The sequence below is a fragment of the Notolabrus celidotus genome, chromosome 4 (genome assembly GCF_009762535.1).
Source record: "Notolabrus celidotus isolate fNotCel1 chromosome 4, fNotCel1.pri, whole genome shotgun sequence".
Lineage (NCBI taxonomy): Eukaryota > Metazoa > Chordata > Actinopteri > Labriformes > Labridae > Notolabrus > Notolabrus celidotus.
Window position 1 is genome coordinate 18,746,403 of NC_048275.1, and position 27,489 is coordinate 18,773,891.

Here is a 27,489-nt window from a genome sequence, read left to right on the forward strand (position 1 = left end):
CTCTGCCGGTAATATTGAACACTTATTATCTTCACCTCCAAATGCAGAGTCATAGCTGTGTTATGAAACACTGGATATTTTGTGCATGCATTAAAAATTTGAATTCCTCTTCTTTCCAAGCTTTCCTCCTACGTTTAAATCCAGCTTCCTTTAATTCTGTCTCTAAAGCAGATATAGTCACTACATTGTAAAAACTAGTCAGAAAACAGAATCATTTCACAAAAGAAGCTTTTTATTTGATAAAAATACACAGGCTACCAAAAATAATCACTTTGTACTACAGCAGAAGAACAGCTGGGTGATTTTCATGAGTGGACGAATGTTATCAAGACATCCTCTACAGTACAGTTCATATCCTTGAAGTTACTGATAATGACTGAAAATGCTGGTGCTGGAAGCAAATTTTCCTACCTGTTAAGTACAATTTTTTTAATCTCATCTGTTAAGCATGCGAGCAAAGTTTCTTTAAGGATGTTTTCAAACCTACGGCTCCCTTGTTGTTCTGTTTCAGAGTGCGATTGTTCATGTATGTTCAAACGATCCGAGCCAAGGGGTTGTTTGGGAACAACGTCCCAAATCAATCCAGGTGTGAAAACGCCCTAAATAAAATCTGTCTGAAGCAGCTCTTTCTCAGTACACTTATCTCTCTAAGGAATAAAACTCCAGTTGTTTGTGCGCAAACTGGAAACACTCCAAGTTAGGTGATAAACCAGCTCGATCGTCACTTTTTTCATTCACTGGATAAGTAATTCCTTAAAACTCCGTCATATAATAAACATCATAAATCGGTCTTGTTTGGGCATGAATCGAAATGCAATGTGCAGAGATGAAACTGATACATGAGTCAGTAAAACCAGATCGACCAGTTCGATAGGACGCTTATGAATTCAGCAACGCAACAACACTGAAGAAGCTAAGGCACAAGTTTAACATCACACAGTATGCCAGTAGATTGGTCTCAGTTTTACAACAAACCAGCAGATGGCTTGCAAAAATCAGGAAGGCTTTAAAAAAATACATGGTTGGTCAACTTTGAATGAAAATACCTTTAAATCTTTAATCCCTTATTAGAACACACTCTTTATACATTGCTTCTTTGGGGCAAAGAAGCATGAAAAACACTGAATGAGCCTCCAAGTCTTTACTCTTCCCTTTTCCCAGTGACATTTGACATCATTGGTGTACAAGGACGCTCTCAGTTGGACCGAATTTTCAAAAGGTTTTTATATTTTGGCCATTTTAGCCACATCCTTATGGAGGGAAAATTCTAACAAATCTGTCTCACTCTAGGGAAAACATCTAATCTTATATCTATGTGGGACTATTATTTTTTTTTCCAATTTCAATCAAACCTTTATGTCTACTTACAAATTGTATCACCATTATCTGAGTTCAGGACAGATGCAAAGACAGCAAAGCAAACCCCCACAATTATTCCCCTTTTGGTAATCAGTAAATAAAAATACAAACTTCTTGAGACAGAAAGAGTTAGAATGATCAAAAGACAGCTTTAAAAAGGTGCAAACACAACTCTGACACTACATGTACATATTTATATGTAGATAGATTACATTCATCTTCTGAGTCCAAGCTAAGCTTCCTTCTTACCTCATGCACAGCAACAAAAAGAAACAAAGACATGTTCAAATAAGACACAGGACAAAAACCAAATGATAGATAATCCTTTTTCCTTTTGCATCTTGTGCAAAAAGTTTAGTCTCAATGTTGTGAGGAGTTCTAAAAATAACTCAGGCTAAAGCAAAGCATTACACGTAATTACATCCCTTGGGTTAAGTGCACTTGGGTGATCTTGCATTGAAAACCGCTGGTAAAAAAAAAATACAAACAAAATGAGGAATATGTTTTTCAATGCACTCAAATGCAGAATGTAAAAAGAAAACATGGTTAAAAAAAACACTTTCTAAGATGCTGACTTAACCTAAAATAGAGGTTAAAACATTAAAGCAGATGAAACATCCAATCACAGTCCACTTCCAAAGACAATCACCCTCTCTTTTCTAAATTTCCTCTCTGATGGTCGAGTCTGATTCATCGTGGATCTTTGGTGAAACGGTGCAGCGTAAAAATGTTCACAGATCCAGCTCAGAGGGATGAGTGGAAATGGTGGTATCTGTAACTGGGTGTGTGCAGGTTTTTGTCTTTAAGCAGAGGAGTAGATGTATTTGGTCTTGGCCATGCCGGTCAGCTCGTCTTCGTAACGTGGAAGGCAGCAGAAGAGGATTGCGCAGCCGATGCAGAGGATGGTGGCGCCCCAGCCAAATCCATACGCCCATGTGTAGTAGTAGTTTCCCTCGAAGATCATCTCATTAAATTTGACTGGGTAGATGATGAGAGCGATGACCTGAAGAACGACTGCAGAGAGTAGGAGGAGGGAGAAAGGTTTGTTACACACACGTCAGGAGAATTTAGCTAGGAGTTTAAATGACAGTTTAAGAAAAAAAAAAACTTCTGGTTGGCCTCATAGCCGGTTAGAGGAGTACAAGTGACACTAACAGCACTCTGTGAAAGACTCCTTCACATGAGAGTGTTAAGAGTTACATCAACATATCAACATCTGTGAGATGGAGGTGAGTCAGCATGACGGTGATCAGATCTGATCTCTGAAACACAAAGCTGATGCTTATTGTTGCTCGTCAGAATTTCCAGACAGAGATTCTAAAGAAAGGTGTGACAGCGTCTGTCCTGGGATGGACTCTTCTTTCACCACAGTCGTTAAAATGAATTTCGCGATAACTTTTCTGCCCAGAAGTGAAGGCAGGGCAGGCAGTGAGTCAGGTGTGATACCGCATCCAGAAACTAACTCCTCTATTAATCACACAGGGCTGGTTTCAATCAATTCAAATAACTGTATCTATCCAGTACAAACTTCTTTTGTGTCCATAAATAAAATAATACATTTATGTATAAATGAGTGAATAAAAACATTGGTGGTGGGTCAAGCTCAAGCATTATTGAGTCTTAATTCAATTTAAAGTAATACACAGGCTCCATTATTCTAAATCTAAATTGCATAGGATCTTCCCCACAATCTCTTCTCTGTGTGATCGCTGTAAGTCTGCTGAGGGCTCCCTGGCCTACATTTTTTGGACATGTCCAAGGCTGTATACCTTTTGGTGTGAGATATTCAACTGGTTTTCTGGAATGTATGGCTGTGTGTTCAAACCGGACCCTGAGATAGCATTATTTGGGCATTCTCCATCTTTATATAATCAAAGTCTCTCTGTGATGAGCACAATCATGTATGGTATGGTAATTGCTAAGAAAGTGATATTAAATCTCTGGAAGTCTGACAATGTGCCCCAGTTCAAGACCTGGCTATCTGACCTCACCTGTGTACTGCACATGGAGAAAATCCGGTATGGCATGATGGGCAATCTTACCAAAATTTTCGACATCTGGCAGCCTTTTTCTGATTATCTTGCCCGATTGGACCTAGTTCCCGAACAGTGACTGATTTTACTGCACACTGCTTACCTCTCTTTAAACATTTGCCATTAAGAAATATTGTGCTAGTGATGCCATGTATTTAGCATAATGTCCTGCAATGTAAGCCCTGTTTTTTTATTGTTTCTTTTTGGTTTGTTTGTTTGTTTTTCTGTCTCACTTTATTCTTTATACTCTGTAAAACTTTCTGAAAATCTTAATAAAAACATGGTTTAAAAAAAAAAAAAAAAAGCATTATTAATAAAGTCTGATGGGAGTTGGTACAAAGTTTGTTTGTACTTGTACTGTACTTTGCCTGTTTTGTTGTCCTGATGGTAAGTAGCTGCAGTGGTTATAGAGTGTTTGTGAGGTGTCAGAGGCTACTTGTAGTCCTTTGTGTCCTGATGAGTTCTTAACTTTCACTTCAGGAACTTCATCGTTCTTTTTTACATTGTGACGTCAGCAGTGTTTCACAACTGGGCTGACATGATCCAACTGATTTGGTTATAGCACATTTGCTTCAAATACTTTACATTTAAAACAGAAAAAACCTTTTGAATGCACAATATGTAAAAGTCTATCACTGTGGGTTTCTCAAAAAAATTAAAATATATAAAAACAGCAGTGTGAAGTAGACTGGGATTGTTGGGGCTGTTGTCTACATGTTAACCACTCATTTTGTTCTGTTTATTAATGCTTATTAACGTAATGCTGTTTCATTCTGATTCTGAAAAGGGAACATTAACTATTGTAACAGTGGGTCTTGGGTTGAAACATAACCCCAGCAAAACAAGCTAAATGTGACACATTACATCCAAACTGCCATCAGAGTGCTATTTGATTCTGCATGTTTTTACTTTCCTTCAACAACAGAAAGATAATGAGGCGTTCAAAGTAGAACGTTTTCATAATGGTAAAATACAAACACAGTGATAACCCATAACCACTTGTGAGGAAAAAAGTACTGAAATATTCTACTCAAGTAAAAGTACAGCTGGTTTGATAAAGTTTGACTTCAGTAGAGGTAAAACTACCCGTCTGTGATCCTACTGAAGTAAAATAAAAGCTACTGAATTTGAAATTTACTTTAAGATTGACTTCACTTACTTTAGACCCTTTGTGACCCCCAAATTATGTAAGAGCATATCTTCCAAAGCAACCAACCAACAGGACACCATTAAAGTGTGTTGGGATTCTGTTGACAGGTTATTTGACATTTCTGTAGCATCTTTTTTTCAGTATGAGTCTTTTCAGTCATGGCCTGCTGTGCTAAGGCTTCACTCTAAGTTGCTAAGCTTGCAGGTCGGATTGTACTGATGAAGATCAGGTTGTTGCTTGCAGTCTGCCTCACTATCTTTGGAAAGAGGAGTCTGTTTGGTAATGTTTTGCAGTCCTCCCAGATCAAAGACATGAGAATTGCTTTAATAATTGTTGAGCTGGTGAGATTAAAGCACTACAGAGAGAAGCTGAAATCATCGTTCTGATCTGATTTTCCTTCTCTAATCTCTGCCTCTCTTTTTCTTCCACAACTGATACAAAAGATCCTTTTGTGCCAACTGTGGGAGACAAGTGCCAAATTTCTCTCAAACTACAGCGGTGCAAAACACACTCCGCTCCCCACGGCACATTAAACTGACATCGCAGAACACCTGATTTGTGACAAGTTGTGTGCGTCTGGCTCTGTCCCATGTTCTCAGACTCTCGGTGTTGTGAGTCAGTCTGACAAACACACCAAACCAGCTGTTCCCATGGTAACGTCACACCAAAACCTCACCCCAGTCTCTCCCCACCAAGTCGAACTTTCTTTCTAACTTCCTACGCACCCTTTCACTCTTACTCCCTCTTTAATTCTTCTTCAGATTTTCACACATCATCATGTTGAAACTTGTCTGTGGGCTTACACTTCCTTTGAGAATAAAAGCTTAAACTTCTTCACTCCTCTTTCTAACACAAACGGATAACCTCTGTTTCAACTTGTCTCATATTCTGTATTGGTTCAAACTATACGCCTTACTTATTTAAGGACCTTTTAACAGCCTTTTTCCTCGTGAATTGATCTTTTGAAGTATAAAAGACAAAAGGAAAAAATATAACTTTCATATTTTAAAGCCAACTTTTCAATAATTATATTCACTTAGTCACAAAGTGAAAGAGGAACATACAATTCTCATGAAACCAGACTTGGTTGCCCACTTGTTATTCTGTGGTTCCATAAAAAATATATCTGAATGTGAAGCCAAAACATTTGGAGATCCCCCTACTGACTTGCTGCAGTATAGGGCATGCCTCCTCCATGTTAACAGATGGGACATGAGTCAAACTTTAAAATCAAAATACAAGTCTAATGAATTTTCCTCAAACATGGTTTCTGTTATTTTAGTTAGTTGTTATCATACCCATTTGAATGTGAGTGTTCATTTCCCAAAGAAGTTTAGTATTAATAAGTTATTTCATGCTTCAAAAAGGGATTAATGCCATGATTGAGCATTGTCTCTTACACTGTGTGAACTGAACGGCATAGTGGTAAGTGTCCTTGAAATAGACACAATAATCTCTTCTGCTGCAGGGTCCATGCCGAGTTCCTGGACTGAGGAATCTTCATGTTTGTATCTTGTGTGAATGTGTTAAGCTAATGTGTGTTCAGAGAGCAGAAGGTGAGGGGGAGTCAATAAAGCAGCTCCACTGCACAGACTCAAATTTGAAATATGTTTGTATCGGTCATGGGGGGTATTTTGGCTTCACTTTTGTACAACTGGAGGAGGTGAGTACACCCTGACCATGTTTATACACAGTCAATGGTCCAAATGTTGGCTTTCTAATCATGAACTTTTAAAGTTAGGACTTTCTTATTTAGTCAAACACCTTTAATGTCTTTTTGTTTTTAAGAATGAATAGCCCTTCCGGACTTTGGCATCATATGTGCAAGAAAACAAAGTTTTGTTTTCATGAGTAGTTCATAATCATAAAAGAAGAAGGGAATTTTGACTCTAATAATGAAAAGGCAATCATATCTTAAACCTTAAAGCTCATAACCACCAGAGTTAAGTGAGAAAATATGTAGTTATTTTTTTCATTTGCCTTCAGGCTGCTTCTGAAAGTGGAGAGATATTATAAGAACTCTTCCACAGGCAGGCATAAACATGTTCTCAGATGATGGAATATCACACACCGTAGGACTGGAGGCATTTCTGTTATCAGTGTCAGTAAGTCTTATTGAGGGCTGATCTTAATTTGATTATTTTCAAAGCCAATTTGTAGATTTTACGATGCTTTATTCCTTGTTTCTGCCAACACCCTGTTACTCTGCTTTAAGCATTTTTAATTTGTTTCCAAATATTTGGCGCTCATCTGTTTATCAATGCATTTGTGTGTGTGTGTGTGTGTGTGTGTGTGTGTGTGTGTGTGTGTGTGTGTGTGTGTGTGTGTGTGTGTGTGTGTGTGTGTGTGTGTGTGTGTGTGTGTGTGTGTGACTTACCAACTATGATCAGCAGAACTCCTATGAAGGGCAGCAGGGTGATGTTGAGTGAGCAGCACAGAGCCACACAGGAGACGATGAAGGCTACAATGAGGATGAGGAGGCCGATGATCATCAGAGCTGCCACTGCCTGAGCCCAAGCTAGAATTCAAAAAGACAACATGCAGGTTAGCATACAAAAATACTCCTTAAAACCTGGCAATCAAACTCTCACAGTTATACTTAATCAGGTCTTAAGGACGTCCCTGTAAACATTGTTCTCTAACTGCCCTGAACCAGTATTCAGATAAGATCTGCTGATGTGTCTGCAGACCCAGTGGCTGCAGATTCGGGACTGCATTTCTGGGACCAAGAATCTAAGACTGTGGTTGTTTGTAACGGCACCACTCAGTGCATAGAAGCACCGTAGACTGCAATTTAAGTGTCTAACGTATACACTATTTAGTAACCTTAACCCTAACCATAATCTCTGTGGATCTTAGAGATGTGGTCCCATAATTGCTGTCCTGAAACTGCAGCGTTCAGTTCAGCTCTGCAAACAAATACTATTCAAAAACAGGAAGTACGAGGATTTTAAGTGCCCTTAATTTGCATTCTTTGAAAGGCCAGCAGGAGGCGACGCCACTGGTTGTAAAACAAAACTTCAACACAACTTCTGTAGATGTCTATGAGAAAAAGGCCCTGCTTCTGGCTGGATTCACTATCTCTGCAAAAACTTTTTAAAGTAGTTTTTGTCTTACTCCCTAGTTTCAAGTCCTCCTCAATAAAACACTGTTGATTTGGCAAATCATGACCACATTTAAAGAATCTATCCTCCACAAAGCCGAGTTTGTACAAGGGCGTGGCTTGCTATCGATGAATCGTTATAACTGAGAACTGTCAATTAGGATTGAGATGCAGCTTGTATTTACTCTCATCCAAATATGGTCACTTCTGGTTTTGAAAAAACAACATGGTGATGGCCAAAACTTCAAACTTGGGGCTTCAAAAATCTGTCCACAATCCCATGGCTGATGTCAATGTGGCTGTGTCCCCTTCTTGATGTATAGTCTGCATTCTACAGTAAATAACTCATACAGTTGTTTTTATGACAATCCTTTTTTCAGTTTTGTTGCTGTAAGAATTGTATAAGTGTTCTCCCTCAACTTAAGACACCAAACCTTGTGAGTTCATGTGTAGCACAAAAAGCTATAAAGGCTTTTTACATTCTATTTATTTTAACTATAATCCAAGCTTTGTTCAAGCTGTATTTCTTCTGTCTGATTATTATGAAGCTGTTTAAGCATTTAGGCTAATTTCTGGGAATAAATGAGTCATGAGTTGTGCAATGTGTCCTCAGTAACTGCCTCAGCTCACCCTCATCACTGACAAGAACTCATGGAGTCACATTCCACAAGTGGAGTTCAAACTGATATCAAGGGGAGAGGGGGCGCAGCTGTCTACTTGCTGCACACACATGGCGCACTCTTAACAACACTTTCACTCACTCTGTGACGCTGTGCAGACATGGCCTCTGTAATTATAGGGAACAGATAACACCGAAAACAAGCAGATCTTACCAAGCATGTCTGTTTATGAAACATTCTCTTAATATAAACCGCTGAAAACATCACAATTATCTAGAACTGTTTTGTGTTTATGACTTTACTGGACACTAAAAAGCTTTTAAAGCATTCATGGACTAAATTCCAGGGAATAATTAGCATAACACAGGTCAATACAGCTATAATTAACCACTGCATTTTCTCCTTACATTAACTTATATAGTAAGACTACAGTCAACGAACACTGTGCTTCCTACATCTGTCACACCCAACTCCCTGTAACTGGATCAGACAACACCCTAAATTATTCATACCTGTGTGTATTATTGTGTGAGTGTGTGTTCAGGTGATGCCCTACCCGCCTCAGCCTGAGGTATTTCTGTCATCATGTATACACTGACACACCGGACTAGTTCAACTGGTTCAGTTTTCAATCCCACGCCTCATAATGCTGAGTGGAAATCATGCTCACCAACGACACACAGTATCCTGATGTGTCCTTCATACACGTCCAGGACCAGAATATTGAACTGGGACTCATCCTAAGAATAATTAACTTACTACCCCTGTAATGTCTACACACAGCATCAGAGTGTGTTTGTATACCCCTCCTTCAGATAAGACTGGTCATAAACAAAGCATTTGGATGATATCTGTGAGTCCGGGAAGTTCAGACTTTCTCACAAAAATAATAGCAACAAAACAGGTATCGGTAAAAACAGTCATGTAGTCGCAGAAATCAGCTGCACAGTAATTACCCTGCAGTCTCTCTGAAGGTTTAGTGCTTTCTCTTTGAAGCAGAGGGCTGTTATTCTTCCAAATGACTGACTGAAAATGCTAAACATAATGAGCACAGCCTGGCCTGGCATTCAGTGGTTGCCTGTCACAAACATTATCAGTGCTGCTGTGAATTTAAGGTTTGAATCCACTCTAAGTTTGTCTCCACTGTCATGTTTAGATAGGTGAGAGACACTAATTGAAATTCTTAATCAAGCACACAGTATGTCCTTTGTAGCTAGAGGTCCCTAAATCCCAACATTAACCAAAGATGTAGTTTGATAATGTTGTAAAAGGAGTGTGGGATCATTAGAATTGTTTCCTGTTTACTGTTTAGCAGCCACTATTGCATCATGCTCCCTGTCAGTGTAATTTATTTAAGTCTAATGTTTAATATATATTTTCATTCTAATTGTATACAATAGCACAACTCAACTTAAAATATAATGCAGAATAAACATGGAGTTTCAGCATGCTCAGTTTGTATTAAATGTCTTCAGACTGAGTAGGAGGACAATTTATTTTTGATTTCAAGTTACGGTCATTACTTAAAAGTGCTGAGGTGTGCTTTAACTCACTTTTGGTCAGTGTTTGGCATGTCCAAAGATGTAATTGTTCTCTCTTTTTCTTTGCTTCTTTGGACTTAAAATACACTTTTAAGAGGTCATAACAGAGATTGTCTTCTCATTGACATCTTGGAAAATATGTATTAGAAGTCCTTTAAGTTTTTAAAATGTTCCTTAATCACTGTTACTTTTATGGAGACCTTAGCAGCAGTCAGCTTGCATCTGTTTCCAGCTTGGTTCTTGTGTTTCCTCTGTGAGTGCTAATCCACTACTCACAGTTTATGTAACGATGTAGAAAACTGCAGCTTGGTATTGTTGTGCTGTTTGTTAGTTTAAGGTTTTATGTTATGTTTTCTGCTTGATCAACATCATGAAGATGTCTGGGTGTGTGACCTGTAACTTGAAGCCATCCAACTGTTACACATCAGTCTTCCTGATCTGTTAGAAGAGATTCACTTCACTGCTACACTTTTACCAAACCTCGTTCTGAACTTTTGTTTTTGTACTGATGCACACCTATGAAGACTCAGACTCTGCTGCATGCAGCACATAAAGCTCTGACCCTGACAAGTGTGTTTGCTCTGAAGTATTGAGGGCAGCCCTGGTCTTACAGTCAAGGATAATAACCATCAAAGCTCACAGAAAGAAAAGCTTTCATGCAGGGAGCGCGGATCAAACTGACACCCTGCACTTTCCCTGGAAAGATTTTAATGGGACACCTGCCCCTGCCAGCAGCTCCTAGACCTGGGCGCACAGTTTTAATGTTTCAATTCATGCTTTACAAAGACTTTCTTTGGTAGCTACTTGCTTGGCTGAGAAAGAAAAATTCTCAATGCATGAGTTAACAAGCCGACCTGGAATTCAACAGGCGGTTATGCTAGTAGAAGAGTGAATCCTTAGTAAGAAATGTATATTCTAACAATAATGTGGAAACCATGTTACCATAAATCAAGTTAGTTGTAAGGCAAAAATGCTGAATCAGGTTTTGCTGTTGCTCAATTTTGGGATTTTAGACTCTTGGTCGGACTAAATTGAGAATTTGAGCTCTTTGTGTTCTTAAAAATATGTTTCTTATTGCTCTTTAACATTTTCCTGACAAGCAATTAGTTGAAAAAATATATACATGCAAATAATGCAGATGCATCTGTACTAAAACAGTTACAGCCCTTAATTTTATATTGTAAAATTCATATAAATTGTGTGAAACTGTCAAGTATAAGAGAAATACTTAAAATTAAAAGGCAACTGGACATAAAACAGAGACTTAAATGTCTGCTTTTGGCTAATTCAGAAATATAACTCAAAGTATTTCAATAGATGCTTCAACTGGTAGAAAATGTCTTATTCTCTTATGGTCTCAAACGTGAATCATATTGCGCCATGATTCCTTTTTAACCGGTTATTATCCACCCTCCATGTGTTTCACCAATGACATGCTTACACAGGAACACGAAACATGTTTGTTCCTGTAGTTCACAGGAAAGCTGCGGCCTTCCTTTCTGTAATGGGAGCAGCCTTACAACACACATTCATTTTTGCTGGTTCAGTTTGTCTCCTCAGTTTTCACTTTAACAGCCTATCACCACAAGTGTCTGGGCCAGAGCTGTGACACAAGAGTGCTCAGGGAAACCTCGGGGCAAAAATGCCAGCAGTGTTTTGGCAGTGGAGATCGTCTTTTGTTTAACAGCGTCAGTCCTGCTGGGACTAAAAGGGACGCCAAAACAGAGGCAGCAAACAGTTCAGACAAAGAGTGAAATTATGTGAAATGAAACTTCAAAGAAGACAATAACATGACAGGAAAATAGAGAAGGGAAATTCCTCACTTCACACGATTGACTTAGGGCACAGCATTTTTAACTTTGTAACTAAAAAGTTGTGTTGAATCCTCTTATGTTAATATCAATGTGATTAGTACCTATTAGTTTTAGCTCCTTATTATTTTGTTTAAGGACATTGGTATTGTTGTCGTACCTAAACCAAGATGGGGTGAGAAAGGCAAATAATTTCACCCCTGGCAGGTTCCTATTCAACTTTTGTGGGAACTTAATAGACAGTTTAGAAGTTAAAGTTTTGAATTAATGTTAAGATGAGAGAGGTCGAGCCCAGTTTGAGAGGATTTTACGTAACTGACAACAAATGTTACTATAAACAGCAAAACTTGTAACCTTTAGAGTGATAATTGATATCAAGCCAAAAAGGTAATCATCAAAAGTTGAATTTGATAAAACCAACAGTTAAAGGGAAACCCTGAAATTCAATTTACCATCATGTTAGACCAATGAAAACTGGGAATTGTCATAATTGGGAAACTGGAGCCATCAAATATTTGCATATTTAAAACTTAAGACTTAAATATTTAAGTTTCCAGCAGCCAAATATAGCAGACTTTAAATGTGAGGGAATATTTGGGTCAATTGAGCTTAGATTAAAGACTCTGCAGTATCATAGCTTTTTATACAGGCGTCAATTTTGAGGAGAGCAGGACTGAAATGGTCCAAATCCAATAAGATAAAGAAAGTATTTTGTAATGTAGTCAGTGTTGGGAACTTGTTTAGCAGATAACCACATGGAGCTACGTGCTATTAGCTTTCCTTCTATAGAGTCAGATGAAGGAAAACAATACAGGCTTTTGTTAGAGACTGTGGGTGTGGAGTAACAGAAATACAACCTGAGAAGACACAAGGAGAGAGGACAGGAGTTGTTTCTGTTTAAAGTTATTGTTCCATAACGTTTCAGACTTTATGTTTGTTTCAGTGATTTTTTATGTCTTTGGTTGAAAATCAAACAATAAAAACTAATAAAAATGCATCTGTGCGTAAAAAGGCCTAACAGAGGGATGGCACCATAACATCCTCTAATCCTTTTTTTTTTCACTGTGGTAATTATGGATCATAAAGGATTCAAAATATTCAGCATCTGCTTGAGGTGTTCGCCCCCAGCAAACTAATGTCAAGAGAGCACATTGTCACAGTTTTGAAAGAGTAAAGCCACATTTTTACATTCTTCATCTAATGACTGAGATGTTATCCAACTGTCTGATACATTAGAAATAGCTGTCCTAAGTAAAAACAATGCTGTAATAGTGAAGTGTTTGTGCCAGAAAGGAAATCTGTAACAATGTTCTGCTACTTTCTGGTAGAAAAATACATTTTAAAGGTGCAAAAACTGAGATGGCTTTGAACACACTGTCACTGTGTTCCTTATGAGATTTAATCTAACACACTGTTATTGTATCATTCTGAAATAACATTGGCCTGCAGCTCATATTAAATCCCCATTCATATTGAAGTCTAAATAAAGAGTAAAATCTGCTATCACCAGGCAGTAACAAGTCTGAGAAGGAGCCACAGGTTACAGAGCAGCTCTGATCAACACTACAGACTTCTAATGAAAACTGTATACTCATCTAGTTGGTTTAATTACAAATGGTACAATTTTGGGTTCTTTAGTTTTCTTTTTCCATTTTATTGTAGTCTGAATTACCTCTATTTGTTAACTTTAAAAGATGTGTTACTTTATGTAATGTTTCTAGATGGAAACATTGATGTTGTGGGTCTTGAGTGTAATACAAGTCTATAGGCTCCATAGTTCTAAACTCAAATTATAGAAAGGGTGGAAATGAAAGAAGTCTTTTTATTTGTAAACATTCAAGTAAACATGACACAAACCTTTCCTGTGACACCTACATTCAACCTCCATCCTTCCTACTGTATTTACCCAGCCTGGAAGTGATAAAGGCCAATTGAAGACCAAAGTTCAGTCTGACTTAGAGTCCTGTAGGCCTAACTTTCCCTCTCAGCCTGGACTTCACAGATACTATCAGAGGTCAAGACCTTTAACAAATGTTGAATTTTACACCCCTGTAACACTTTCTCCAAATAACATTTTGTAAATGGCTTTATAAATTATACATTTCTCGACTTTACTACCATACGCTCTGCATGGTCCCATTCTTTTCATAGTAAGTACTGTATGTGGGCACTTACATAACTCCATGAGAGACTTGCAGTCCCAGTTGTCATTCCTGCCTCGGCAGTGTTCCCACATATTGGCATAGTGAGACTTGGCGTCCTCGTCCTCCACCCATCCTGATGTGGCAGCGATGGCGATAATGTCAAAAATAATGGCGAAGAGCAGCAGCAGGGGCACAATCCACCTGCACCGGGGGTAGGCGATCCCACAGCGGAACATGACCGAGGATTAGAGCGTGTATAGCGGGGAACCGAGCAAGGACGAGGTGTGGGCTGCCGCGGAGATATCTGGCCGATTATACAGCGTGCTGCTCGTCTTCTTAGTAAAAGACAGTCAGTCAGAGGGTGTGGTGTGAATACCAGATAACAACCCCACCCGAATGTGTAATGCAAACCTGTTTTAGGACCTGGAGGGCTGGGCTTGTTTGGCTGTGAGAGCTGAGTCAAGCCCAGCCCCATTCACTGTGTCATATTACACCCACAAACTTCCACCGCCTGTGAAAGCCCAGAACTCACTCCCATGAATTACTTTAAGCACTCAAAAATAATTTATAAGACTTGGTTACAACCATAGGTTACAACAGTTCGTCATGGACTTGGTTGGGATTGTTCACTGTGAGAGATTTGGGTTAATAAAAGAGAGAAATAAGACAAACTGTGTGATGATGCAGTTTATAAGTTGACCCCAAGATGGCAGCCGAGCTCACTTCAACTAGGGCTATAGCAGTTCAATGTATGTGTTTGTGAGCAGTGGTGGACAGCAACAAAGAAAATTTACTTGAATACTGCACTTAGGTACATTTTTCGAGTACCTGTACATTACTTGAGTATTGTTTTTTTGAGGAACTTATTACTTTTACTCCACTACATTTAGAAGACAATTATTGTACTTTTTACTCCACTACATTTAGAAGACAATTATTGTACTTTTTACTCCACTACATTTCTATCAATGCCATAGTTACTCACTACTTTTGCTTTGAAGTCAGCTCATGAATTTCCTTCTCTTTTCTGAAATCTGATCCTAAGACAGTAAAATGTGTTTGTGTGGTTCTGTTTGTCTCTGGTTTAGTACCTGTATACCTGCATATCGTGCGTCTCCACGGTTGAACGTGGAGCAAACACAGAGCATGTTTCACTCAGCAGTTCATGTAGAGTTGGTAATGCGAAGAGAAAGGTACTTTATTGATCCACAGGGGGGAAATTCAATTTTTCCACTCATGCTATTTTGGGCATGCTACACATACAGTTTTTTTGGTATATACATACAAATGCACACACATGCAGTGAACATGCTTAGGGAGAGATGTCAGAGTGAGGATACTGCCGTCAACCAGCGCATCCCGAGCAGTTGGGGGTTCGGTGCCTTGCTCAAGGGCACCTCAGCGCCCAGGTAGGTGAACCAGCACCTCTCCAGCCACCAGTGCACTTGCCAAACTTCATCCATACTGGGACTCGAACCGGCGACCTTTCGGTTCCCAAGCCAAGTCCCTATGGACTGAGCTACTGCCGCCTAATGATGGCTGTATTTCTCCACCTGAGAACCCATGTACATATCTTCAGCCCATGTTTTTGAAATGAAGAATGTTACGTACCATTTGAAATGTTCACCCTGTTTCCCACTCTGCCGTAAACATACAAACATTCACTGTCCCACCTGAGAAAGCGTGTTGAGCTATGTATCATTTTTTCATTCCAGATGAACATTTCAAACTAAGTTGTCTGTGCTTGGAGTAACTTAGTTCCTGTTTTTATTCCATGGTATAGTTTTTAGAGATTTCAAGTAATGTTTTCTAAATAAACATGATTTAACCAATGTACTTCTATGTATTCTTGACTGCACTTGTGTATTTTGAAAATACAAAGTTTTGAGATTTTTTAAGAAGTACTTTGAATACTAAAGTATTTTTAAAATCAAGTTCTTCAATATTTTAACTCAAGTAATAATCTGACAGAGCAACTTTCACTTGTATTGGAGTAATATTTGACATTGAGGATCTATACTTTGACTAAAGTAATGAAGCTGTGTACTTTGTCCACCACTGTTTGTGACCACCATACAAATCTAAGCTTCTGTCCTCAGCTTTCTGATATTCAATGCCCACACAGGGGCGGATCAGGGGAATAGTCAGGGGTGGCCATTGTAATTTGATTGCGCATCAGTCATGACTCCAAAGTCCTACACTGTGATTGGATATTTGTCCCATCAGCCGCAGGACTTCTCTCCTTCTATTGACACTGAGCACACATAACACCCTCTCTATCCTCTCAAATGACATGTATTCAGAGTACCTTTTCTAAAGTTGTCAGATTTCCTTTTATACAGAAGTGTATAATAAAGTAATAAGATTACATGTGTCAGAGGACTTCTACTTAAGTGGTCCAATGCCATATAATCGGGGTACTTAACCTGAAGTATTCAAATATCATGGAAGGATGTCATTTAAGGACTTGTCATGAGTGTCAGATTACATGTAATCAGATTAACTTGTCACAAGAAATCAGGTTAGATTTATTTAGATACAATCTTCCAAAGTATTCAGAGTCATGTAATCAGGGCACTTCATAAAAAATCCTCAGTTTTCATGTAATCAGATCAATGCAGTGGACTTCCTCACTGAATGCTTTTCCTTTTCACTACAGCATAAGTGCACTGTTTGTTTTAAAGCTAATCAAATGTTGTATATCAAATAAATGTAGCTATGTTGTCACGGCTGTGGCAGTGCCTTCTCTCCCCTGTTGTGTTAACCCTCCTCTCTGCCTTTGACCCCTCCTTCCTGTGTGCTTGGTGAAGGTGTGGCTCAGGAGACACACCTGTGAGTGATCTGAATCAGCAGCACTACAAATACCTGGTCCTCCTGCCACTTCAGTGCCGGATTGTTCCTTTGCCATGGGTGATTATAATCGTCAAGTACTTAGTCCTCAAGTGTGTCTAAAGATCAGAGTTTTTTCCCTACATGCCTAACGTGCTGTGTTTTTCTCTCCGTGTGCAGCGATCCTCCTTTTTCACCAGGCGTCTTGGAGCTGGCTTCCTGGATATTTTTGTTTTACTTCAGTTGTCTCCACAATAAATTGATTGTACTCTTCAATTTGTCTCTGTCTCAGCTCCTGGGTCCCTCTGTTGAGAGCACACCCTGACATATGTATTGTAATAGATTAAATTATAACACAGAAATATATTTTCTTCATATAATGTGTTGCAGTTTAATGTTGCATAAATTGGCTAAATGTCACTGACCTGATGTTAGTACTTCAGTTCAGTGCTTGAGGAAACATACAAAGTTAACATAAGTTACTAGGTTACTTTTCAATACTGGAAAACTGTAGCAGTATTATGTAGTTAGGATTTTTGTTCAAAATAACACCTCAAAGCATTTAGCCTAATCTAGAAACTCCTGCTTATGTCAAAATGAAATTTTAAGAACAAATTTGATGACAAATAAAAGAGGATTGACAATCATTACATTTGTTTTATTTGGTCAGCACCAAGTAAAGCCACATACATATAAAAATGATAAATATAAGTAACAGATATAACACTTAGTCTGAGATATGATTCTTTTTTGTATATTTTTTTGGGCTATGAAATTTTAAAAAGGCCCAAAACATTTTGTGCTGAGGTTGTTTTTACAACTTCACATGAACCATGGGGTCATAATGCTGATTCTTTGGCAATAAAAAAAACAACAATAGTTTAAAATGGTAACACACACAACTCAAACTGAGTTGCTTACCTGAGTGCAATCTTATGTTTCATGTCTCTCTTTTGAGAGATACTGCAGAAATGCAAAAACATGTCTATGAGGTCACATATTTGAAGCTCAAAGCTCAGTAAAAGTAGTATCACTTTGTGGTATCTAATTAGATGTCTTTGTGTGTAAATAGCATATGTCTATCCCTTTTAAGAAGAAAAGATTCAAGAGGTACAAAATAAAGTTAAGCAAAAGGAAAGATTATAATTTTCTTCCTCATTTCTTTACCATTGAAAACTCCTAAATATGAGAATGTATGGTTCCCCACATCAAATGTTGTTTTATTCTATCTGCCTCCTGTGACAGGGGAGGGTTTTTTTTAACTTCCTGTCTGGCTTGAGACAGGAAAATTGATTGTGCCAACACTTAAAGCTTTTGTGTCACAGGGTTGGATATACTGTATCTCTCTGTCTTCCCCGCTTCCTCTTCTCTCTGTTCTCACTTCCACCCAACCTAGACAGCAGAATTTTCTGTAAAGGAAATGTTCCGGAGGAAACTAATCCTGCTTACAACAGACTGTTCTTTGCTTCATCAGAAAAAAAACCTCATCTTGTTTGGAGATAAAATATTTTCATGAATGCCCCTTTAGGATTAAAAAGAGAATTTTAAGTATTAATTTGCCAAAGCCTGACATAAAAATGAATTTGATCTTGTAACTACTGATGTTGAAGTGACCTAGTTAAAAGCAGGTCACTTTCTCTTTGGGGTCTTTCTGATATCTGAAAAGATGATTACTTCAGTCAAATAAAGTCAGGCCAGGAGAAAAAATAAAAGAGCAGTTTAAGATGTTGCACTAGAAGAGGGCTTCAATAAAAGCTTTTCTCACAAACTGGAATAAAGAAGTAGAATAAAATAGTCCAAATTAAAATTGATGCTAGATTGAAGTCAGTAGGAGAAATGGGCTCCTATAAATTAGTAGTCGATGCCTTCTGTTACTGACGGTGTTGTACTGAGACTGCTTTCATTTGATTCATTCAGCTGACAGGTTCGGTAAAATCATCATCAGTTCATCAGTTCACGCTGCACCATATTATAGTATTTTTTCACTTAACCCCAATTCCTTCTTCCCTGCCCTGCTTCCTTCCTTGGTGTCCCCAGATTTCATCATGCATGTGTGCGATGTCACATTCAAATACTGAATAAAGGGTGGAGTTCTCACCAAGCTCACTGAGGTTAGCTCCTGGGAGACTGACATGTGACTGGGGTAAAATATGACCTCTGAAATGAGTCAGACTTCATCCCATTGAAAGTGTAAGAAAATGTGTGATAGCACTTTTCTGCTCCTAAAGCATTAATTTTTCACAACTAAGTAATTCCACAGATCTGAGTACATTGTAAAAAGTAAAAAGAGGGCAAGTATTTCCCTCTTTTCCTGCCCCAAAGGTTGTTATCACCAGTTCACTATAGCTGCAAAGCTTTGGCAGTAACATCTCTCCCTCTCCCTGAATCGTCAAAGTTCGAGGACAGTGTTGACCTCGCTGGTGCCTGTGCTGCTGCTGGAGGGTCGGAAGTCCAGGCATATTATAGCCAACCTGTACAAGTTTAGTATGACCACCATGAAGTTCTTGATGGCGAAGAAAACCAGCATCTGGTGGACGACATCAAAGTAAGTCATGACAGTGAGCCTGACAACCAGGAAAGGTCCGTCCTGGATAAACAAGGCCATCACGATGTTCCATATGTCGGTGCTGTGTTTGATCAGAAGGGAAACCTCCTTGGCCCCCAGCTCACCCTCATTGTCTGGTTTGGAGTTCACCACTTTAAGAAAACAAACAGATAAAAATGATGTTAGCCAGAAACAAGTATTCAATGTCTTTCTATTTTTGGCTGTCATGTTCTGCTGGTCTTCTTAATGGATTGGCTTAAGTTGCAATGAAGCCACCCTGACATAAACCTCAGAGTTAAATCTCTTTACAAGGCAACATAAAAATGAACAATCTGTTGTATCAGTTTGCCTGTGCAGTTGTTTTGACCTGCATTCTGCCTCATTCTCCTGACCTGGCAGTTTTTATGCCTACAGTCAATGCCTGCTGAAACACCAGTAGTCCTCACTTCTTGTAGTAAAATTCATCCACTGAAAATAAGAATCGAATCAAGAAGTACAGCTGATTCCCATAATTGGATCATCATTTAATTCAATTTATATTTTCATTTCCATTTATTTTCTTGGCTTAATTTTATTAGGACTCAAAAACAAGGTCAAGGTCATAATTTAAAGTACCTAAAAAAAATGCAAACCATGTCCTGCAAATTGCCTCACAGTCCAAAATGCATTCATTTGTTAATGCGTTATATTCAAATGCAAAGCTACAAGCAGCCTGTTATAATACAGTCCAAAGGATGGATTTTTATACAAGTCTCACCTTTGGAAAGGCAAATAGCCAATCAACTTCTAAGATTTTGGAGTGGCCAGTGGGGGGGGATTCCACCCTTGGTTGTTCTTCTGGACACACCCAAGCCCATCCAAATTTTGAAAGCTGTGCCTTCCAATTCTAAACACTCCCTCTTAGACTCCCTCTAGGTAGCCTACTTTTAATTAAAGACTTACTCAACTTGAAAATAAGAGATGTACACTTCATCTTATTGAAGAAACAAAGTTCTGCAATCTTCTTTTCTTTTTATAGTGAAAGAATCACTGCCAGGGAGTTTGAGCCCCATGAAGATATATCCCATTAATCCTCATCACGTCATTATTAGTGTTAATATTTTTGTTGTTGTTGTTGTTACAGCTGTTGCTTTTGTTTTTGTTTTTTTGTCTCTTCTGTGAGTCATGGGCCAACCCATCCTTCCTTACCCCTTTTGGCACCCCTGGATGGTGGTAACAGTAACAGGCAAATAGCTTATAGATGTCAGAACTCTTTCTACATCCGGTGAGTCAGACTAACAATTTTGTGACCAGTGGGCTAACTCTAAAAGCTGATGAGTATTGTGATACTTATCTTAAGCTCCAGCACAGCTACTAAATGGATCTAACTTACCTTCTTTTCCAAATTAGAAAAATAACTTTAAAACTCTGATCTATGAACATGTGGCACCTGTGTGTCAACACTTGCTGTGTTTACACTGCATTCAAACACACTGTGGGTAACTGCAAGGTTACATTAACAAACAGACACACCCGCGTGAGTGGACACAGACACACACTGTCCACACTTCACTTGTAAACACAAGCTCAAGCTGAGTGCTCTAAATGCACTGAGAGTAAAGCTTCACATTAAAGCAGCAATGTTAGGAAGCAGATTCATTTGTAAATTATTAAAGACTGGATTATGAATAATGGACAGTATTAATGGGAGTTGTGTTTTACGGGAACAAAGTTGCAGTGTGTCTAATCACATTATAATGTCTTGTCTAAGGCGATGGTTTCAATTATTTCTGTACTAAGTGTCAGATGTTTAGACAGATTCCTCTAGTTGGGCTTTTTCCTGATAATGGCGATCTCTTTTCAGCCTGATGTTATCAGACAGGATTATTTATGTGTCAGATTGTGGGACTGAAGTTCCCCCCTGAAGGCTGTCAACATTTATACAAACTTCTCAAATGGTTCCTTCCTGTTAGTATTCCGTTTTTGGTAAGTCTGTTTTAGAAGTATATATCTTAAAGTAGGGACATTCCCATGCTCCAGATAAAAGCCCTTGTGGTTTATTCTAGGCTTGTGAAAACAGATTCTCGGGTTAATCATTTGACATAGCTGGAGATAATGGAGGGAGTGATTTAAGCCAAATTGTTTACTTACAGCACTGGCCTGGACATTGCTGACTTTACTAACGTATTTCTCATTTCTAAACACATGGTTTAGATGGTCCCTCTCTGGACGGGGGTAATGCACAACAATAACAGCTGCATTTTAGGCTGTAACAGCTTGAAAAGCACATACGTTTTGGGTTTAGCACACAAACACACTGACCTGCCAGATGTAGGGGGAACTGCAGCATGCTCCAAGTCCATACAGCTAGGATGATGTAGACCAGCTGGGGACTGTTCTCTCTGAAAAAAAGCACAGTCAGAGTCAGAGCCATGAGTTTATGAAATGTCACAGGGAAGCTGCTTTTGATATATTAAACACACTTAAGGGATAGGATTTTAGGACAGGGATTGAGTAACATCACCTTAGACGTACTTTATACTCAATTGCATAATTGTCAAAACATGGGTTTAGAGCATACTAATATGCAAACCCAACAGATGTTCACATACAGGACAAAACAATTCATGACCAATGAGCAAAGCCATAAGACACCCACTTAACATCTGACAGCGTCTCACTGGTGAATTCCAGGATGTCTGCAGCAGTGCCGACGAAAATGAGCAGGAGCTGCGATAGCTCGTCACGTGTGACCCCGCCTCCCAGAGGAAGAAGCCACTTTCCCACAATGAGGAGGATGAGCAGGATCTGATGAAGAGCCAGGATCCAGTCGTTGGAGCAGACAGCTGATAACACCTGGTTGAAGTTCTGGAGAGGCAAAGAGAATCAAGTGTATTTCTTAGACAACAACTTTGGGAGTTTTTGTAGGATAGCTACGATGTCTCTGATTATCAGGATTTGCTACCAATAATAATCTGCTAAAACTATGACTAACAGCTTCTGTTTCATTTTATTCCAGCAATAAATCTCTGCTTCACATAACATTTGTTTAGATGTTTCCTGAACATAAATACCTGTCAAGTTCTGAAGCAATAAACCAATATTCAGTGGAAAAGTCTTCTTTCTAATTTCCAACATCAGCCCAAAGCACTGGCGTTTTCAACAGATATGAATTATACAGTTAAATATAAAACAAGACTTGACAATTCCCCTCTGGGCAAAAGTTACTAAAACAGGTAAACTAAGCACTTGTTGTAGGCATTTTACAGCTATAGCACTATAGCAAGATTCTGATACTTGAAAAGATTATAGAGCCATTCTCTTCATATCAGGTTTCTTGACAATGAAAACACAGATTTGGCCTTTAATGGTGACATTATGTTACAGACCTTTGACGTTGCTTTTCTAACTCAAACCACATTAAAGGGCTGAGGCCTGTAGCCTGTTTTTGGAGGTGTGCCCACCAGATTTGACTTTATAATTCTCCTGAGTTAAATGGGTGTGGTGGGGCTCTTGCTGTTTATATGACACACTTGGACCTCTCTGCTCTCAATTTTATTGGTCACACTGGTTTTCAAACTCTTATGATGTTGACAATGGCAGGAATTCAGAAATGTTGATATCTTTATCTTGGAGAATGAAGAAAAGTCCGTAGCAATTTACGGTATTTTTCGTGTAGATAACAGGCCAAGTATCAGTGCAGACACTAGCAAATTGTCTTGTGAGAAATAGGGAAAGTGTAACATATAAGATGGAGCCTTGAGGCAGACTGTGACTTCAGAGTTTGTGCAGAGCTCCAAAACCTAAAACCTAATCCAGGGGGTGAAAGAAAATCAAAAGTCTAAACACAGGCAAGGAGAAAATAAAAGAAGAGGTCCAAAACAGGTAGAGATAAACACTGGGAGAGCCAGAACACTGTCAAAAAATATAAAAGTGTCTTTGCCCAGAGACACGGAAGGATAATAACTTAACATACTGGGAAGGTGGGGCTTATCAGGCACAGGTGATCAAACTAATGGCATAAAACTTCACTTTTTTTTATTATCTTTTTGCAATGCAAATATCAACACACACATTTGTATTTCTTAGTCATTTATTTAGAGACTGCTTTCCATGCTGCTCTTTATGTCACATGTTTAAGTGTATTCTCGGTTCTGTTTCTCTCTTCATCAGAAGAAGAAAGCAGAAAAAACAGCTCGTCCGATGACATCCCGTTGCAGCAGGATCAGGGTGAAAGTTACATTCATGTCCTTCTTGACTAAATGCACATTCTGCACTGTTAATTATACTAGGATTGTCTTAGAAGTTTGGTTGAGTTGCTGGGATGGGTCTTTTAATTTGGCCTTGGTGTGTCGTGGTGCCCCCCAGGTGTCAGTTTTAGGAACTCTTTCATTCTCCATTGATATGCTCCTTTAGTAAAAATGATCCATCATTTATCATTCATATGGTGGGAATGTGATGTATCTGTAAATCGTGCACCAAATGCTGTGAGGACCAGGAGTAGAGCAAACGACTAATGTGATGAGGACCACAGACCTCAGACACACGGCGCCCACTCCACCAACAGAACCAGCACTTCCTCTTTACATAACTTACTCCACTGCCTGCATATACATAAGCATTCATATCTAAAACCACAACATAATATAAATTCTTGTCTTTGCTGATGATCAGACTTCTGATTCCCACTGCTCAAATCAACAACTACTCAAAGATAAACACATGACATTTTATACAGTTTTCCTACTGGCTGCAGAAAACATTCCTTCGACCCCTTATCAATCCGGCCCAATAAACTCACTGTTAAAATCCTGCTGACCTTCTCACAGATCCTCCAGAGATAATGGAGAGAAGGGGGAAACTTTCAAAAATGTATGCCTCTATTTGTGGGGAGTTCCTCTTGTCGCTCCCTCTGCTGGGTTCTTTCTGGTTTCTTTAGCTCTAAGGTTATATTGCTGTATAAAGCTTTTCTCTTCTGCATTTTCAAAACGGACAGTTCAAATTTCTCCTCCTCAATCATCAAACAAGCCTCCTCAGGGATTCCTCATCACCTCAGTACTAGCTTCTAACCAGGGTTTGGGTAAACACCTCACACTATCATGGTTGCTTGATCTTTTTTTCTTAATTCCCTTGTGTTTTTCCCTTCGCAACAGAAGAAGCAGTCAGATTTATTCATTTTACAAAGTTTAACATAAATTATATTTGGTTTTCTGCAGAAAATTGCAGATGAAATGCATCCTAAAAAGCATTAATCTCTTCAAAATGACTTCTCTTCACATTGTTTGTTTTTTGTCTAAGCTTTTAAAAAAAGTCTCTAGATGGATATAATACAGCTAACACACAAATATACCTGAAACTATCAGCTTTGGTTTAAAACATTACAGTCTTCAGGGGCACTTTTGGCCTAGCGTTTCAAGTGCACGCCCCATTTACAGAATCTATACTCCTCAAGCTGACAGCCTGGGTTGGGTTCCAACTTCCAACTCCTTTCCCACAGGTCACTCCCCACTCTGTGTCCCAACTGCTCTATCCACTGTCCTATCTATTCCAAATAAAGGCATAAAAGCCATAAAACCACTATTAAAAATTACAGTTTTGAAAAATGGAAGTAGAGCTTTGTCACAAATAAAATATTTTATCCTCATCAGCTGACTAGAATAGATATGACACCAACACTGAACCAAGCAATATAGTAAAAGCTTTCTTTTGGAGAGTTTGATGAAAAGATCAGTACTTCTCTCATGCAATATCTTTGCTTTTTAATGTGAAGCTACATGGCCACAAGTCAGTTAGTTTAGATTAGTGCAAAAACTGGAAGCAGGGTGGAACAAATCTTCACTAATACTAGGAAGATAATTTGTTTACTGACACAAAAACCAAAGAGTAAAAGCTCAAATTTATGACGGTTGGGTGCTAAACTACATTCGTCAAAGTGAAGTGACTTCTGAATGACTGATTTCCTGCAGCCTCACGTTGACTCCATGTCAAACAGTGAAACTGAATTAGCAAATGGAAAGCAAGAGAGACTGGTAAGTGATTTCCCTGAGAGCTTCTTGAGAAATCTGAAACTTTCTGATGCTTCATTGCTCTACTACTCCAAATATGATGTATGATCTGTAACCTAAGTGTAACCAGCTTCCAAGGAATATATATCCACATCCCCACTAGTGTTTTATACAGGCCTTTCATGAAAGGGAATATGCAGGGGAGTTCAAATAAATTTTTCAGCGTGTCACTCTTACCTTAAGGTTTCCCTGGGTCTCGTTAAAAGTGATTACATTGCGCATATTCTCCCACGAGTCAAGCTTTTTGCACTGAAGAAAAAAAGATGAAAGAAAATTTCACAGGCTGAATTTCACAGACTAAATTTGTATTATTTCATGATAACTGCAACTTAAATGTTTCAAGTCTTAGAAACAAGTGTTGTAATTGATGGACATAACGGATGAATGAGGAAGTGTGTCTATTTGTACAAAAAGCTACAGTTTTGTAACCCTTCCACCCACCAACAGCCGTCATTAGATTACATGTCTGGAAAGCATGAGACATGTGTTTTCTTTTGGCGTGGAGTACCTGAGTGTCACTGGCTTTGTCCTGCTGGTAGTGGAGCTCCAGGATCCAGATGGAGGGGATGATACTGATAAGGAAAAGAAAGATGGGGGGCGAAAACCTGCAACATAACCAAGAGCGCTTTATTAATCCTGCATAAAGGCACAAGGGGAAAAATATGTAATACTTAACAAACTAGTCACACATAAAAAATTAAACAATGTCCAAAGCTCGCATTTATCTCATATATCTCTTTAAATATTAGAGGTGACATAATTACTAGAAATTATATCAGCAATGAAATAATGTCTCTGAAAAAGTTTCTAGCAAAGTGCAAAATAATGCTCCTTTTGTTTGACATATATGAACATGAAAATAATATCTTTAGTAGAATAAGAAGTCATCTTTAATCCAATAACTGATGATGTAAATAATCACTGATTCTGTGTTTTTATTGTTGATTATCTCCCAGTTTCTTGTGAGGCCTAACAATAAATTCTGATTAGTGAAACACATGTTTTAAATATATCCAAGCTTGGCAGAGGATATTCATGGGTGGGTGCTTTTCTTCAGAACAAAAGCTGAAATACTGTCTATTGTATTGATTTTATGTGACATTAAAATATCTGCAAATATCCCAGGTTCATGAGCAAGAAAAGAAAGCTGTACATGTCAAGAGAATGGAAAGCAGGTTTTTGTTTGCAGATTAAGATGAGATATGGAGGAAGCAGTTGAGTCTCTTGAATAACAGTAAAGGGGTACACCCCATCCTCACTATCACCGCCCGGCTGAACAATAGCAGAGCAGGAACAGGCAGGATGCAGAGTATTTTAAGAATTGGGGGAAGGGTAAAATGCATGCTTAATTTGATGAAATCAGTTCAGCAGAGAAAGTATGTTAAACTAGGAAGTTAGATCATCTAGGTAATGGGTTATGAGTATGGGGGCTATTTGCAACCTCAGGCGTGAAATAATTAGGCTACTTACATTACAGACACTCACATAAATGCACACCATCTCACCATTTGTAGTCTTGTCCTTTTCTCCTCCTCAGCGTTATGACCATTTCAGCGACAAGGGGTAAGAAGAGGCAAGTGAGTAACCAGTAGTAGGGGTCCTCCTTCACCCGTGTCACCCTCCAGACCCCGGTCAGAGAGACCAGAATGAATAACGCTCTGGTTATGATCGCACACAGAAACTTGAACAGACCCATGACGAGCTTGTTGCAGGACGGTTTTGGTGCATCTGAGTTTATTCTAAACGCAAAGTCCGAGTGCGTCGGCTTGGGCAGTCTCCCCGGTGAGAGGACACAACTCTGTTGAATGTAGTTTTCGAACGAAGTCCCCAAACTTTTAAGCCCCGCCTAGAGACATGGTCCCATCCTGTTCTACCTGACCTGGGATCAGATACTGGAGAGTAACGGCGCTGCTCCGGACCCAATGGGCTGCACTTCAATCCGTGAAAAAGCACTCTCTCTCTCTCTCTCTCTCTCTCTCTCTCTCTCTCTCTCTCTCTCTCTCTCTCTCTCTCTCTGTGTGTGTGTGTGTGTGTGTGTGTGTGTGTGTGTGTGTGTGTGTGTGTGTGTGTGTGTGTGCGCGTGTGCGTGTGCGTGTTGGCTCATTGAGAATATTTAATGATTTATGAGGGAACCTCTTACAAGCTCAGTGAGTGTACAGGAGAGGGCAGCATCACATCATGTGTTCATTACCCAGGAATAACGCTTCCTCTGTTGGTTTGTGTTCTAGGAAAATTTAATATACGGCCTCACACTTAGCTTTGAAGTAGAATAACAAACTGACTATATGTCCAATACGTCCAGTACAGTTA

At 38.9% G+C, this 27,489-nt stretch overlaps 2 protein-coding genes and 1 long non-coding RNA gene across 3 annotated transcripts; 1 reads left to right on the forward strand and 2 right to left on the reverse strand.

Annotated features, from left to right (window-relative positions):
• Positions 1 to 211: 211 nt before the first annotated feature.
• On the reverse strand, positions 212 to 14,224 carry perp (p53 apoptosis effector related to pmp22). The gene is made up of 3 exons (XM_034681987.1): positions 13,793 to 14,224; positions 6,920 to 7,060; positions 212 to 2,373 (listed from the first exon to the last, which is right to left on the reverse strand). Exons 1-3 carry the CDS (start codon positions 13,995 to 13,997, stop codon positions 2,162 to 2,164), a joined length of 558 nt encoding a protein of 185 aa, XP_034537878.1. The 5' UTR covers positions 13,998 to 14,224; the 3' UTR covers positions 212 to 2,161.
• A 2,347-nt stretch (positions 14,225 to 16,571) lies between these two features.
• Positions 16,572 to 16,866, forward strand: LOC117812024. Its single transcript, XR_004631110.1, has 2 exons — positions 16,572 to 16,671; positions 16,771 to 16,866. It is a non-coding gene; the product is annotated as an uncharacterized LOC117812024 (long non-coding RNA).
• Positions 16,867 to 17,385: 519 nt separating this feature from the next.
• LOC117811608 (transmembrane protein 26-like) lies at positions 17,386 to 27,164 on the reverse strand. The gene is made up of 6 exons (XM_034681988.1): positions 26,685 to 27,164; positions 25,688 to 25,784; positions 25,357 to 25,428; positions 21,774 to 21,982; positions 21,437 to 21,516; positions 17,386 to 19,287 (listed from the first exon to the last, which is right to left on the reverse strand). Exons 1-6 carry the CDS (start codon positions 26,873 to 26,875, stop codon positions 18,980 to 18,982), a joined length of 957 nt encoding a protein of 318 aa, XP_034537879.1. The 5' UTR covers positions 26,876 to 27,164; the 3' UTR covers positions 17,386 to 18,979.
• Positions 27,165 to 27,489: the final 325 nt, after the last annotated feature.

Bases quoted from the DNA above. Each gene is read 5' to 3' on its own strand.
- perp (XM_034681987.1), bottom strand. From the start codon at position 13,997: ATGTTCCGCTGTGGGATCGCCTACCCCCGGTGCAGGTGGATTGTGCCC. The intron at 7,061-13,792 runs GTAAGTGCCCAC...TTTGAATTCTAG, and splicing joins CAAGTCTCTCATGGAGTTAT to CTTGGGCTCAGGCAGTGGCA. The intron at 2,374-6,919 runs GTAAGTCACACA...TACTCTCTGCAG, and splicing joins AGTTCTGCTGATCATAGTTG to TCGTTCTTCAGGTCATCGCT.
- LOC117811608 (XM_034681988.1), bottom strand. From the start codon at position 26,875: ATGGGTCTGTTCAAGTTTCTGTGTGCGATCATAACCAGAGCGTTATTC. The intron at 21,983-25,356 runs GTAAGAGTGACA...TTGCCTCTCCAG, and splicing joins AGACCCAGGGAAACCTTAAG to AACTTCAACCAGGTGTTATC. The intron at 19,288-21,436 runs GTCAGTGTGTTT...GTTTTCTTAAAG, and splicing joins GTTCCCCCTACATCTGGCAG to TGGTGAACTCCAAACCAGAC.